The sequence below is a fragment of the Lissotriton vulgaris genome, chromosome 11 (genome assembly GCF_964263255.1).
Source record: "Lissotriton vulgaris chromosome 11, aLisVul1.2, whole genome shotgun sequence".
NCBI classification, from domain to species: domain Eukaryota; kingdom Metazoa; phylum Chordata; class Amphibia; order Caudata; family Salamandridae; genus Lissotriton; species Lissotriton vulgaris.
Genome location: NC_141699.1, coordinates 332,404,087 through 332,419,832, shown reverse-complemented (window position 1 = coordinate 332,419,832; position 15,746 = coordinate 332,404,087). Strand labels below are relative to the sequence as shown.

Below are 15,746 nucleotides of genomic sequence, written 5' to 3'. Positions count from 1 at the left end.
CATGTAGTCTCCTTTCTTTAAGCATGGTATGACCTATTGAAGATTTGTCACCTTGAAATTCAGTGTCTTGGTGTACCTGTTTAAGGCTCTCAAGCCCCGTTTTAGGCTTTAGTATGGGCTTATGGGTCTTAGGCTTTAGTTTATGCTTACCAGTCCTATGCTTTTGTCCGGTTTTGGTATCAGGAAATAGAGTAAACTCCCTGCCCCCTCTCCCCTGTTAAGACTCTCCCTATTGCCTGTTTTTGCAATAGATCATCAGACTCTTCAATGAAGCACCATTGCTATTTTGGGTTGATTAAGGTTGTCCTTGGCTTGATAGTTGGAGGCTGTTTTAACAGTTCAACACAATATCCCTGATGGGTGATGTTTAGGATCCAGGGAGGTGAGGGAACTCCAGTGATTAATAACTCCTCTGATCCTTCCCCACACTAATGTTACACGTGGGGTGGGATCATAAGTGTGGAGGCACTTGCTTAAGGGTCCTAACTCTCTTTTTGGGGCTGATCCTCTGCCACTTGCTCTCCTTCGAAAGGGCTGTCGCTGCAGGCCTGGGTACTGCCATAGCAGTGTGGTCCCCTGTATTGGGTGTTGTAGGTGATTGAGTGTCCTGCAGCCCTCCTCTGCTGGTTGGTATTCTTGGTGCTTTGGTACCCCTGAAACTAGTGTTCTCATTGCTTGTGCTGTCTCGCTTTCTTTATTCAAGCTCTGCAAGACCTCATAAACTGAGGTTCTAAAGAGTGTCTCCGGTGAACGTGTAGATACACATCCCTGCACCTCAGGTTTAAACCCAGACAGTTTCAACCCTGCATATCTTTTCAGGCTGATACCCATTCCAAGATGTCTCATTGCAGTGTCCGCTGCATCCAGGAACAACTTCAAACAATTGTTTGCAATATGCTTGCACTCTGCAATTACATCTTTTGCCCTCTTTTTGTACTGATCTGACAGTTGTTGTTGCATCAGATGTTTGATTTCATCCGATTGCTGGTGACCATATCTGTGAAGAAGAGCTTTAAATTGGCTATGTGCCATTGTGTTGCTGCTGGCCGCTCAATCTTTCTGCCCACCATCTACAAGTATTTGCTTTCTCTGATAGGTGGAGGTCCCATGGTTGCTGGAATGTTGATTATCCCTTGGTGACTATAATCGAGTCTGCCTTGAAGTAAGCTGGGTCCTGAGAGGACTGTTTATACGTTTCTGTACCCTGGGGGTTACCACTTTGGATATAGCTGGCTCCTTGACTGCTTCTCTCCCTTGATCAAAGATGCTTGGTTGTATGGGAAGATATAGATTCTTCCTTTTTTATGATTCAAGCTTTTTTTTAAGCAAGAAACAGGATTCACTTTGATCTTCTTCCAACTTCATCCAATTTTTTTCTGCTGTTCTCTTGATGACAGAGTTGTAGTAAACAATGTCATCTGGCGGGGAAGGTCTTGAGATGTAGGAGTCAATACCTTCTTCCGGGTACTTCAACGTCAAACATTTCTGTGTCGCATTGTTCTGCATCATATTTCCTCTGCCGGTTCAGGAGTTTGCAGAGGATCCAAATCTGCCAGGTCTCACTCTAGTCCTGCATGATACTTCTCCTAAGTAGTGATTCTCTGTCCCATCAGAGCCTCTTCGAATTTTAGCTTCCTCAGAATAGTGCCTCCAACACGGCCTCGAGTCCCTTCATTTTCCCTTTAACATTGACAGTCTAGGTCTTCTTTTTCAGTCTCTCTTCCATGGTTGCGATCACCTTTTGGCATAGACTAGAGGCTGGTTTCAAAGGCTGTTTTTCCTTCCTTTTACCTTCGTCCACCACACAAGTGGCAGACTTGATGTGCTTCGACTCTATTGTATTTGTTTCGGCACCTAAGCATGGTGTTGTTCCCTGGCGCATATGTCCTTAGTGTGCAGGCCTTTTTGGTGTCTTTGCTTGTTCGATTTTAATTTATTTTGATTATAAACATCTCCTCGATGTAGGAGGACTCGCCTGGCACCACCTTAGTGCCATGTGTGGCCTTTTCTTTGCTGGAGAGTTGTTCTACAGGATCTACAGCATCAGACCCTTGAGACTCAGCCGTGGAGCAGTGTGCCCTACCCATGTGTGTTCTCCTGAGGAAGCAACATCCTCCTGTATTTTTTTAACACCCTCCGGTGCTTTTCGGTGTCGTCCCTCTGCATCGATTGTTGGTGATGTTCTCCTTCTTCTTGCTGTCTGCCTTCTTTTCTGTACTTTTTCTGTCAAGAAAACAAACCTTTTTTCTTGACCCTCGACCTGAAGTTTGACTCAGTGCATTCAGACCCAGTGGCGGGAAAAAAAGAATATTAAGGTGGCTACCACATATAGAAGATTCCAGGCACTGCACCCGAAGTCATCAAGGTGGGACTTATAGACAAATAATAGACGTTGACGACAAAAAAAAAATCATACATAAAGAAAGGACAAAAAACACCATTATGGACCAAACACAAGATGGCGGATTAATGCACTGCATGTGAATCCAGAAACGATGCATGCTGCAAGACATCAGTTCTACATAATATTCAAATATATTCTAATATTGTAAATATTAAAATATATCCCATGATACAGAACATTGGTCACATAACAATGATGCATACTATGTTATGTTTTGTTAATAAAAAGCTTATTAGGCGCACTAACACCGATTGGTTTGCTGGCGCTGGAATAGACAGTAACATGACCGTGGACATGGAATGTAGGGTTATTGATAGGTTTGTCTGTAGAGCCAGGTCTTTAAGGCTTTCCGAAATGAGAAGAGGTCCTGGCAGGTCCAGATCTCAAGAGGGAAGGTATTCCACAGACGAGGAGCCAGTGTGGCAAACCTACGGCCGCCAGAGCGCTTGAGTTTGAAAGAGGGTATCTGAAGGAGGCCACGATGGGATGAGCGGAGGTTGCGAGATGGTACGAACTTTGTGATAAGTTGGTCAATTAATTTGGGGCTTCTGCAGTGTAATGATTTGAAAATTGTGCATCCTGTTTTAAAGGTGCAAAGCTGGATCACTAAGCCAAGCCAATGAAGTTTCATAAGTAGAGGGGTAGCAGGTTGCCATCTGGGTTGGTTCAGAATCAATCTGGCGGCATAGTTCTGCACCATCTGGAGGCGTTTTGACAGATAGAGGGGGAGGCCTAGGTAAATGGAGTTTGCATAGTCCAGATGGGACAGCACGGTGGCGATCACTACCTCGGTGATTGCCTCCGGGGTGAGAAGAGACCACCTGGCCCACTTGGGCCTTCAGCGAGAGATCGCAGTCCACAGTGACCCCAAGTGTCTTTGCCGACAGTGAGGGGGTCGGGGCTTGACCCATATCTGGCGGCCAGTAGTGGGGGCCCCAGTGTTTGATGCTGTCTCCCGTTAGAACTAGCTCAGTTTTTCCCGGGTTTAATTTCAAGTGGTTTTGGTCCATCCAAGCTTTGATGTTCCTCATAGTCGATTGAAAATTCAAGATAGAGGTTTCAGAATTATCAATCGTGAACAGCAGCTGTAAATCTGCATAGTTAAACACCATCACTTGCTCATCTCTGAGGGCCTGAATCAGTGGAAGAATGTAGAGATTAAACAGGTGAGGTGACAGGGAAGAGCCCTGTGGGACTCCGCAGGTGATGGACATTTTGGTGCCGGCTAGCTCTCCAAGCCGAACTGCCTGAGAGCGATTCTCCAAGAAGGACATCAGCCAGCGGGCCGCAGTGCCCAGGACGCCGGCCTGTCTGACACGGTCGATCAAGATGGTGTGATCGACTGTGTCAAACGCGGCCCACAAGTCCAGGAGCAAAAGTGCCTGGGGAGAGCGCCTATCTGCACAGTCACTGCGTTTAGTTTTTGTGTAATTTTAGTATGTACACATTGTTTGTTTTCTCTTTTCCAAAAATATAAAGCTTTATAAGAAAATACCAATATGCAATGAATTCAACATCGAGATTAACAAAATTCTTAATCTTGGAATAGAAATGTCAATGTTAGGATGGCATTTTCTTCACAGCTTACCATCTTTTATCATAGTAGAGTTTTCCCTCCTCTATTCTAGCTTCAAATCGGTGTACCGGTGACTCAGCAGGGGTGGATGGGAGATGCTCAGGAGAGGAAGGAGATACTAATAAATCAGAAAAGAATATGAAAATTCACTATCAAACTGCTACTAAGGCACATATGCACAAACATATAAATCAATCAAAACAGCAAATACAATTGAAAAGTCTTACGTTTCTACATAACAAATTAGTACTCGCAGTTGCTGGCGCTAATTTGCGAAGACTGAATAGTGAAACAGAAAGACATTCTCCAAAATCATATTTATGCAGACCTTCTTTGGCACCAGTTTACGAAAGGTTTTTCAGTCCAGAATAAAGGTGAAGCAACGGGTTTGGTAATCGACATTTTCAGAAGTGTGCTTCATTATATTAAAGGGTTAATTTAAAATATTTGAATGAATTACAATCTAATGAAGTAACCTTGAATACATCCTTTATGATTAGACATTTCTCTTAAAAGCAACAGCTGATATTGGGCTCTTAAATGTGACCGAGGCAGAAGCCATTAACTGTACTTTAGGTCAATGGTTGGCGATAAGACACTCAAAATAGTAATTATTGTATTTAAAGTACTTAAATTATTTCCATACTATATTTAGGATGCCTGTCACTGTTAAAAGGAGAAGAGTGATTATATTGCCCAAGTAGTTACAAAGCCGGAGCAGATTCACTGCCCGGTCAGGTTTTCTGCTAGTACCCACTCATCTGAGCTTTAGGTAGGTTGGAAGCATTTCAGTCAGCGGGCATTAGGATAGATCAATAACTGACTAAAATGGGTTGCTGAAGGATATTTTTCTTTCTTCAACTTGGCCCGTATCTTTGATTGAAATGCCGGTGTCTGGATTGCCATACTACTAAAAGAGAAGAGATTCCAATCCATGATGGCTATTTGGTCAGATGAACATAACAGTATTAGCAGACAAAAAAAAGGGAACAAAACATGCACAAGTCATATTTTTCGTCTTTTTTTTTTTTACAGATACAGCAGAACAAAACAGTTGTACCTCACAGAGCTCTAACAAAGAAGACTATTTCTACCACAGCCAAGGGACTATGCCACCAAGGGTGCCCTTACTGCTGGACAAAAAAGATTTAGAATCCTTCACTTTCCTAAGCAATAACTAGAATGTGCCGATGAAAATGGGAGCTCCACCACTTAAGCACCCCCTGCATGATAGCTTTGTTCGATACCTCAGGCATAAACATGTTTTAAGTCTGTATATTATTTTAAAACCCTAGACTTAATTACTGTTTATTATGTTTTAAACCAAACAAAAACCCTGAAAATATGTTCACATTCACCATAGCACGGTTTTGGTAAAATGTTATGACATAATAAAGAAAAAGTAGGCATAACTTTGCATGGAACCTTCGTCATTCCTGTAAAAAAGAGTGAGGACCTTTTTCTAAACCTTTTTCTCATCTTCGATCAACTTAAATTTACTAAAATAAACGCAAAGTTGTGAGGAACTATAAACCAAAAAGAAGTATAACTTTCCTACTCTATTCACAATACTAACATGGTTTTGATCTAGAAAGGTGGAGCAAAGAGAGTGCCAGGAGATAATGGATGTTCACAGCTTCTTTGCTATGGGAATCGGTGGGTATAATTATTTAAAATGTCACCTATGTTCATAAAGATCTAATACAGATTGTAATAGTCACAGCAACCATATATCCTAGGCTGATTACAATAAAATATTTACACGCATAAGGTAACAAAATGGGAGATAAAAGCTCGATCCATCGTGGATTGACTGTAGATGGGTAAATAGAGGGTTATTTTTCAACATGCACGACATGCAGATACTACAAATTTAACAACCAAAATATAATTGTTTGGATAGCACTAAATAACAAAGGCAAAAGCCTGTGGGTTGAGGTAAAAAGACTCTGCAACCTCAAACTGTGTTCATAAGTCCAGGGGGTGTCATGAAGATGCATATGCGAAATCCTAGCTGTGTAATCACAAAAGGACATTTCAACAAAAGCAATCATGCAAACCTTTGGATGCCTATTCACTTCAGTAGCCATGGGCTGTAGGATTTTGGTTAGTTCTTATTAATAGTATATAAATAGTGAAAGGTGTAAAGTTTTCTGTGATACCAAATAATAAACTGTAATAGCGCCATGGATAGTGTTAGGCCAACAGACAAGAAGAAACCTTTCACTGCTGACCATACATTAAAACTAGGAAATTATATCATCCATAAATGCGTACTCCGAGAGGCATTTTATTTATTTTACGAAATATTACATCAAGTGATTTTGCAACCACTAAATGGTAACTCATACTGTTGCCCTTCTATTCAAAATGCAGTCAGCCACGTATTGCAACTGAGTAACAACATGCTTCTGCAACATAATAAAATGCAATAGATTATTCGTGCAAAAATATGTTATTCTGCAAGCTTACCTGGTCTTTTAGGGGACTTGACCTGGAAACAAGGGGGCAACCAAAGCAACAATTATAAGATTCTACAATCAATCAAGCTCTAAGATCAGTAAAATCTTATATACAAGTTAACATTTTAAGATGCTGCCAGTTCCCATCTGTGTCACAATGATTCATTATGTCCCCTGAATCTTATATCAGCATCATCAAATTTGTTAGCAGTAAAGTACATATGATATTCGCGTACGAGTTACTTACCTTCGGTAATAATGTATCTGGTAGAGACTATTCTAGTTGCAGATTCCTTAAGGTACAATTATCCCCAGGCTTGAGACTGGACCCAGAAAACTTTTTTGCCACAGCATCCCTGCGCACGGGGGGGCGGCATCACAAGACTCCGCCGAGGTGTCGTCTGCATACGTGACGTCAGTGAGGTCACATAAGTCCCACCCCGGCACGCCTACGTCAGTTTTCTTTGGAGAACTTTTCCGCGCCACAACGCGGAGCCACCAGACAAACTGTGGGAGCATGGGAACAGTGTGTGAAAGAGCAGAAAAAAGAGGAAAAAGGAATGGTGACGAACAACACCATAAGGAATAGTGCCAACACTGCAATACCCAAAGGCAGGGAAAGAAGAGAAAACCGAGCACAGCCCTGAGCAGCCACCCTGCCAGCATTGAGACAGCCCCCCCCTTCGATGCAAGGAACATATGTAAAATGTCATTACAACATGTAGCAGGAGTATAACCCCAACCAAGAGCACAAAGGGGAACGAGTTCCAAGACAAACAGAGAACGACAACCGTCCAAGGCAACCCCAGCACAGAGTATGACAAACTCCCAAAGGAACAAGGCAAGGCACGGCCAGATGACTCCAATCCATAGGTTAGAAGAGGGGCCAGGACCCTCGGCAACAAAGAGGGAGGGAGGGGAGGAATGAGAGTAAAGGCAAGCCTTAACCCCGGAGCAACCGGAGCAGAGGGGCACAGGACTACTGATAGACCCATCCTCTGAGTGCCAAAGAGGAGAGGAACAAAAAACAAGACAAATAATCCTGTCAAAAGGATGAAGAATGCACTCACAGAAGACATAGCCACCCACCGGGAGGCGAGTGCAGAAGCCAAAGGTCCTCGCAGAATGGGGAGGAAGGGTTGGCCGTGAAGGAATCTGCAGCTAGAATAGTCTCTACCAGATACATCGTTACCGAAGGTAAGTAACTCGTACATCTGATAGAGACTACTAGCCGCAGATTCCTTATAGTAGAATAGATACCCTAGCCATACCCACAGGGAAGGAGGGTCCCCACCAGCCTGGACATAACAGAGGGCCCCACAGGGGACCAGTCCAACAGATAGGGCGAGGAGTCCCACCCTCCCAGGCAAGGGAACCTTCACGAGCAGAACACCACTGACCCCAAGAGGGTTGCGGGAAGAAGAAGAAGCCTGTTCACACTCAATAGAGGAACCAAGGGCAAGGCCGAAGCACTCCACGCCCCTGCAAGGCCGCAGAACCCTCAGCCAATGCCAGGGAAAGGAATAGGAAGAAGAACAACCTAGAGGGCCCAAGGAGACGAGGGAAAAGAAGGTGAGCCCACCACAGTTGGAAGGCAACAGACCAGACAGAACGGCGCTGACAGCAATAGGGTAGTCGGAAGCAGGGAGGATAGCCCAGGACCCCCGGAAGACCGGGCAGGCAACGCCGGAAAGAAGGAGGAGCACAAAACCATCTCAGCCCCCAGGACAGAGAACAGGAAGGCGAACAGGAGCCCGGACACACCTTAGCGAGGGGCCGAGCACACGACTCAAAGAAGCAGAACCTGAGCCATAACGCCAGGCCGCAGGGCGCCACAAAAGTGTTTCAATCCAGCAAGAGAGTTGCATCTGCAACATACATAAACACCACGGAGAGCAGAGCCCCGAAGGCGACCACAACCCCTTAGCACAGCACAAGCTATATAACAGGTACCACTACCCCACATAGGGTTCGCTAAGTCCAAAGACATGGGAACCCTCTTTGGAAGAAACTTCTGCAGCAGAGGAAAAACGAAAGAACCGCAGGGGAAAAAAACCCTGCAGAAGGATTGTCAAACAGCCCAAGAGAAAACAGGAGGCCTAATCTCAGGGCCAAGGATGAAGCCCTGCCAAGAAACTCTGGATGGCTGAGTCTGCCGGGGCATCGAACAACAGAGTGCCCATTGAACGGAAGGTCAACTAGCCGCTCCTGTACATTTTCAGGGAACACACAGTCCGAAGCCAAGCATGGCGGGTCACCCATGCGCAGAATAGCCACAGCCGTGGACACTGCATGAGCGAAGGCCGCACCCGCCTCTGTAGGGCCCCGCGGTGGAGAAAGAAGATCCTTCGTGGGCGACGGCTATAAACTATGGCGGCCGTGCCCAAAGCCAAGCGGGGCGGGCAAAGGCCAGACCTGGAAGTTAGAAGGAGGAACCGAAGAGTGGGGGACCTGATGCTCCTCCGGTGAACACCGCGGCCTCGGGAATGGCTGGGAGCTGCCCTTTCATGACGCCGGTGTAAAAGCCACCACGCAGCGGCCTGTCCCCTGGGAGGAGGACACCAGCAGGCACCCAACCTCCGGAGAAGAGGGAGCGTCCGAAGATTAATCCGCGACTCGACGCCTGTCCGGTGCTGTAGAGTCCGAAGCCTGAGGCAGGACGTCATCACCATACGGCGCCGAAGGAGACGCCGGAAAGGGCTCCTCCAAGTCACGCAGCACCGGGGTCCGGAGCTGAGCCGGCGCCGAAGTGGCCAAGGGGCGGCGCCGGAACGGCACCTACTCGACATCAGACGAGGCAGCCGCCTTCGTGGAGGGACAAGAGGGACCAGGTGAGTTACAAGAAGTCCTCTGCCAGCCTCGGCCCAGAATGTGACAGAGGTGGTCCGGCGACCCATACAGCGCTGCCAGGGCAGATTCAACCGCCGGTGCCAGAGCGGCATCAGTCAGCCGTGGACAAGACCTCCGCCTGTCCAGAGGGCTGAGTGGTGCTAGGGGATGCGACCAGAGCGCCGGCGACCTCCCACCACACCACAGGGACTCCCGCGGGAGTTTGCGACGAGGCAGAGGTGCTGTGGTCCGAAGGAGGGACCCCCGAAGGGCCACACCCCAACAGCACCACATCCTCCAAGCCTGGAGCCAAGCTAGTCGGCGCCGGAGCCACCGGCGACGCCGCGGAGGGCCCCGCGCAATGCAAGGGATCAGCCGACGCCCAAGGAGGGGAAGGAGGAGGAGACGCCAGCGAGGCCTGCAAAGCCGCCGCATAGGTCTCCATCTGGGCTCTCGACGCCCCGTCACAGGTAAACGGTGGATAGGAGGGAGACATGCAGGGCCGCATCACCCGCGGAGAGCCCACGCCCCTGGCAGGCCGAACACCAGCCCCGGGGACAAGCTGCGACACTTACCCACCGGGGAGCGATGCTCTCCCGACCTTGGAGAGGGATAAGAACTCAAACGACGGCCATTTCTAAAACCTTCCTCCGAGGCTGATCGAGGGGATGAAGCCGAACATGAGCGACGCGCCAAGAGTAGGTTCGTCTGGCGCTCCCGCCTCAACTTCGGCTTGAACTGTTGGCACGCTTCACAATCAGTGGTGCTGTGATCTTCCCCTAAACCCCACATGCAGGGGCGTAGCCAAGATGGCGGAGTGAGCAGACGTACTGCTCTTGAGCTCCCGTCAACGATCGTCTAAGCACCGGCCCACGGGTCGTCACAGCCACAATCAGCCTATAGCCAGAGTCGGGCAGAGTGCCGGTACCGGCTGACTTACCTGGGGTGCGAATGAAGGTTGCAAACATTGGGGATCCAGCGCTGACCCTGCGGCGAGTCGACGGGAAGCTGAGACGGTAGGGCTGCGCTGCACGACTAGGGTGCCGGCAAGAGTCCACCGCGCTGAGACACAGATCCCCACACTGCCCTGTGAAAGCGGTAATTCCAGCGGTTGACTCCGGGAGGCAGCGGCAGCCTGGACGGAAGGCAGGAGCTTGGTGCGGTGCCGCGGTGAGTAGCAGCCTGCCATTTTGTGGAGGAAGCGCTCTGGGCCTCGGGCTTGCGAGACGACGGTCACGGGCCTGGGGACAGTGCTGCACGCCCACCCTGGGTGTGCCCAAGGGTCTGGCAGGGCCCAGATACAGAGCCCGGCGGCAGGAATGGCAGACATCTGGCGACGAGGTAGCGGCCGGACTGGCCTTCCTGCCCCGATGGCTGCTGGAGCCTGGAGAGAGACAATAGCCAGCACAGAGGGACTATGACTGGAGACGGAGGTGACCCTCGCAGAGGACCCTGGAGAGGCAGGTACCGGCAGCACGGCAAGCGGGAGGCAGCGAGACCCTGATCTGAGGCCCGGAATGGGGTGGCCGCCATCTTGGGGGAGCAGCAATCCGAGTCTGAGGCCCATGCGGTGGGGACGGAGACAGTGCAGCGCCCTACCTCAGGGGCCATTCTAGCAACTCAGTGGAGCCCAGGAAGGCACTTCGGCAGCCTCACGTGAGAGAGGAGCTCACGGTTTGAAGCGGCTGTGAACAGTTCCGCCTCCCCACCATCCTGCCTGGGCCTGGTGGACTGTGGGAGCCCGGAGGGGGCCGGGCCTTGGGAACTCGGGGTCCGGGTGAGAGCGGACTGCGGAGGCTGCAGCGGGTGTCTGGAGTGGGGCCGCTGGCTTACTACGGGGGTGATCGGAATGGAAACTCAGCCTCAGAGGCTTATAAGACAGCGTGGGGGGCCCTGTGGGGATGCAGCTGTGGGCCTGACTCTGCCGGCCTGGGTTGCGCGGGAGTGGGCCTCCGCCCCGGGGGAATCCAGGAGGGAGAGTGTTGGATCCGTCACTTTGGAGCTGGGACACGGACAGTGACGGGCTCGGGTGCCGCCAACAATTGATTCGGCGAAATCGCTACGGCCCCTGCGGCGGGACACTGGCGCTGGCTCACAGATCTGCCCAACGTGGTGGGGGCTGCAATGGGAGAGCGGGGATCTGTTGAGCTGCGGTACTAAAGGAGCAGGAGACATCTGTTGGACCTTGGTTTGGGACTGGCTTGGATAGTGGTCGGGACACCATAGCTCAAGGAGACGCCTGACACGTGACCTCCGATGTCTGCTGTCTGGGACATAGATCTGCGAGTCTGTGAGACCCTCCATTGCCCAGCAGCCAGACACACTAGTGACGCCACATATAGCTCCATACATACAAGTCTGACCCCGATGGATGTTGGGAATGCCTGTTACCACACTTAAGACTTTAACCCTCAATGTGAGGGGTCTTAACAATCCGGAGTAGCGCCGAGCGGTTCTGTCATGCTTGGAAAACACACAAGCAGACATATGCTTACTCCAAGAGACCCACTTGCTGGCGAGAGACTGCCACCGGCTACAGTCCCGCAGATTCCCCACTCAGGTCTTCTCCTCTACTAAAACTGCGGGGGTGGCGAGCTTGGTGGCCCAGCGATTCAAAGGGGAGGTCCTGCATAAGGTGGCTGATATTAAGGGTAGACTTTTGACCTACCGTTTCATCTTAGGCGGCCTGACATTTACTATAGGCTCCATGTATGCCCCGAATGAAGGCCAAGAACAGTTCCTACACTCCGCACTCACCGAGGCCACAGCCACATCAGACCGCAATATTATTCTGGGGGGCGACCTCAACCCAGTGTTCGATAACGTAAAAGATAGATCCTGTCAGCCCTCTCACCAGGTGGGCGCGCTCTCAACAGAGGGACTTGAAAGTCTGCAGGACGTAGGACTACACGACCTTTGGCGCAGATTTCACCCCCTAGATAGGGAATACTCTTATTATTCGAATGCACACAAGACATACGCACTACTGGACAATCTTCTGGTATCTGACTCAGTGCGAGCACTCACGACTACAGCTGAAATAGGAGTGGCATAATTGTCAGATCATACCCGGTACTCGCCACTCTCACCCTACCAACCGCATCACGGCCAGCCAGGGTATGGCGCCTCAGGGATACTCTCTTACACAGGGCAGACATAGTTAAGCACATACAAACCTTCATTACCGATTACCTCTCTCATAATACGAACCCGGACATGACTCTCGCAACTCAATGGGCAGCTCTGAAGCCAGTAGTTAGGAGTGAGTCTATCGCCATATCGGCTGCCGATAATAGGGAGCGCCAGCGCAAAAGGGACGAGCTCACACAACAGGTTCAGGAACTTGGGCAGATGCACCAGAGGACGGGTGCCCCAAGGGTGTGGCCTCAGCTCAAAACGGTGCGCTATCAATTGGCAGCGCTAGACCAGGACAGAGCTGAGTTTGCGGCTCTACAGCTGCGACACGCCTACTATACTGGGGGGTGATAGATCTAGGCACCTTTTAGCCAATAGACTGAAGGAGGCCCGTCAGCAGCAAGGGGTCAAGGAGATCACCCAACCAGATGGGACCAGTGTGTCGGAGGATGCTGCTATAGTGTAGACATTCTGGGATTTTTATGCCACTCTTTACACCAGCGATACAAAAGGGGATGATGGACGGAGCGTTTCAGCAAATCAAACACTCAACCCCAGTCAACTGATCTGGGTTTAATCCATCACCATTCTTTAGATCACTAAGCCACCCCAGTTCAGACAATGCCATATGCAAATCAGTCTGACCCTGTTGAACAGTCCAGCCCGAACTGCCAAACCATGTCTTCCCTGGACCGGAAACAAGCATCCTGGGACCGGCTTCGGATTCATAATCCTCATCAGCCAGGCTATCTTGAATCCAGTGGCCAAGTGAGCAAGGGACTCACGTCTGAGCATACCCTGCCAACTTAGGGCGAACAAAGCGATACAAAAGGGCCTCGCTAGACGGAGCTGAGGGAACTGCCCTCCTAGACTCTGTTTCCCTGCCATCTCTGACTACGGCTCAGGCTAACCATCTAGACAGGAACATCCAAACGGAGGAGGTTATAACTGCTATATCTCGTCTCAAGCTGGCGAAAGCCCCCGGACCAGACGGCTTCCCCACTATTTTTTCCAAGAAGTTTTGTACTGTACTTGCCCAACTCCTCGCCCAGCTTTTTTACTCCTTCCCGGACCAGGGAGCGATACCGAGTGACCTCTTAGAGGCCGCCATAGCGGTAATCCCCAAACCCGGAAAGGATAGGTCTAATGCGGGGCTTATCGTCAGATATCCCTCCTAAATGTAGACCTTAAACTGTATACAGGGATTCTTGCTGCTCGTCTTGGCCCCCATATGCCCGGTCATATTGACCCAGATCAGGCGGGCTTTATCCCTGAATGCCAAACATCAGACAACACCAAACGGATTCTCCATCTCATTGAGAAAGCTACTAGGGTGCCCGAGGAATACATGATGTTCACCATGGACGCAGAAAAAGCGTTCGACCGCGTCCACTGGCCCTACTGGTGCTGGAGAGGGTGGGGATAGGAGGGAGATTTCGTACTTTTGCCTTTAATTTTTACAGATTTCCCACTGCCCCGGTCAGAGTGAATGGGCACACCTCCTCTCGTTTCCCCATCGAGAGGGGTACAAGACAGGGGTGTCCGTTGTCGCCCCTTTTATTTGCCCTCTACATGGAGCCTTTAGCTCAGAAAATACGACAAAACTCGGAGGTCACAGGGATTACATTTGGTGGATACGTCCATAAAATTAGCCTATACGCGGACGATGTGTTAATCTCACTAGCTAACCCGAGAAGCGCCCTCCCGGCATGCCTAGCAGACTTGGATGCTTTTGCTCGAGCGGCTGGATTCAAAATGAATGCGGACAAGTCAATGGCCCTAGACCTTTCATTGACACAGTCCACTCTGGACTATCTGCAAGCCTCGCTTCCCATTCAATGGGGACGGACACAACCCCAATTTCTGGGGATACAGCTGGCTCCATCCCTCCCTGCAGTGGCTACCACTAACTATGATAGCCTACGCAGGAATATCTGCAGAGAAATGGGTCGATGGAAACACTATCCCCTCTCTTGGTTGGGCAAAATTGCGGCGGTCAAAATGACTGTTACCTCAGATCCTCTACCTCTTACGCACCCTTCCTCTTCGACCACTTGCCGGATGGATTCGGCAGACACAATCCGACCTAGCCCAGTTTATTTGGAGCGGTCGGAAACCGCGAATGAGAAGGACACTGGTGACACTTCCCCCACAGGAGGGAGGGCTGCGTGTCCCTGATCTCCGGCTATACTTTCAAGCTGCGCAAATGCGGCACCTGGTCGAATGGAGTAGATGGGAATCGGAGAAACACTGGTTGTTTCAGGACCAGGCAGTGGCGGAAAGACCCTTGCAAGAAATTCCTTTCCTGCGTAGGCCCCCATATTTGTATGCCTCGCACATAACGCGGGTCCCCCTGGAGGTATGGGATACTACCAGTATCAAGCACGAACTTACCACCTTCCCATCTCCCCTCACCTTTTGGTCGACAATCCCGATTTTACCTCTGGCACAGATTCGGCAGCATTTGCACATTGGAGGCCTGCTGGATGTCAGGTTTTGTGTCATATCTATGGGGATGAAGGGGTCATCTCATTTCCCCAATTCAGGCAGGAGTATAGTCTCCCAGAGGCTGAAAGACTTAGATACCTACAGGTACGGCACTGGGCACTCCAACCACAGGTGCGCTCGAGCGCAGATAGGCGCTGTTCCCCTTACGAACGTTGGCTCATGACTCGAACATTCGACAACAAACTCATCTCTGATCTTTATAAGATGTTGTAGGTCACACAGGCATACGCACATAATCCTAGTAGGGAACGATGGGAGAGAGAATTGGACAGAACGCTCAGCCATGGCTATAACGGTCCCATGAGGCACAGGGTCAAGGCTGATTTGCATATGGCCATGTCTGAACTGGGGCGGCTTGGTGGGCAAAATATCGATGGATTAAACCCAGATCCGTGACGGGGGGGGTGAATGCTTTGCCATTGTGCAACATTCCGTCCATCATCTTGTGTGTTTTGCTGTTCACCCTATGTGAGAAGGGTAAGCCCAGACGTGGGTCTCGTACTCACTAAGCCACTGGAGTCAAGCTATCCTGGCTGAAGACGGCTGATATCCAGAAACCGGTTCTAGGATGCTTGATTTCGGTCCAGGGAAGACATGGCTTGGCAGTTTGGTATGGACTGTTCCCATGAGGCACAGGGTCAAGACTGATTTGCATATGGCCATGTCTGAACTGGGGCGGCTTGGTGGGCAAAATATCGATGGATTAAACCCAGATCCGTGACGGGGGGTGAATGCTTTGCCATTGTGCAACATTCCATCCATCATTTTGTGTGTTTTGCTGTTCACCCTATGTGGGAAGGGTATGCCCAGACGTGGGTCCCGTGCTCACTAA

The 15,746-nt window shown here is 49.9% G+C and overlaps 1 protein-coding gene across 4 annotated transcripts in view; it reads right to left on the bottom strand.

Moving 5' to 3' along the window:
• SUDS3 (SIN3A corepressor complex component SDS3) overlaps positions 1-15,746 on the bottom strand; it is a 181,776-nt gene that overhangs the window by 33,704 nt on the left and 132,326 nt on the right. For all 4 annotated transcript variants that reach the window (XM_086943293.1, XM_086943294.1, XM_086943291.1 and 1 more), the window contains 2 exons: positions 6,453-6,474; positions 3,993-4,098 (listed from right to left, as the gene is read on the bottom strand). In XM_086943293.1, coding sequence (XP_086799419.1) covers positions 3,993-4,098; positions 6,453-6,474 — 128 coding nt within the window. The remainder of the gene's footprint in view (positions 1-3,992; positions 4,099-6,452; positions 6,475-15,746) is intronic.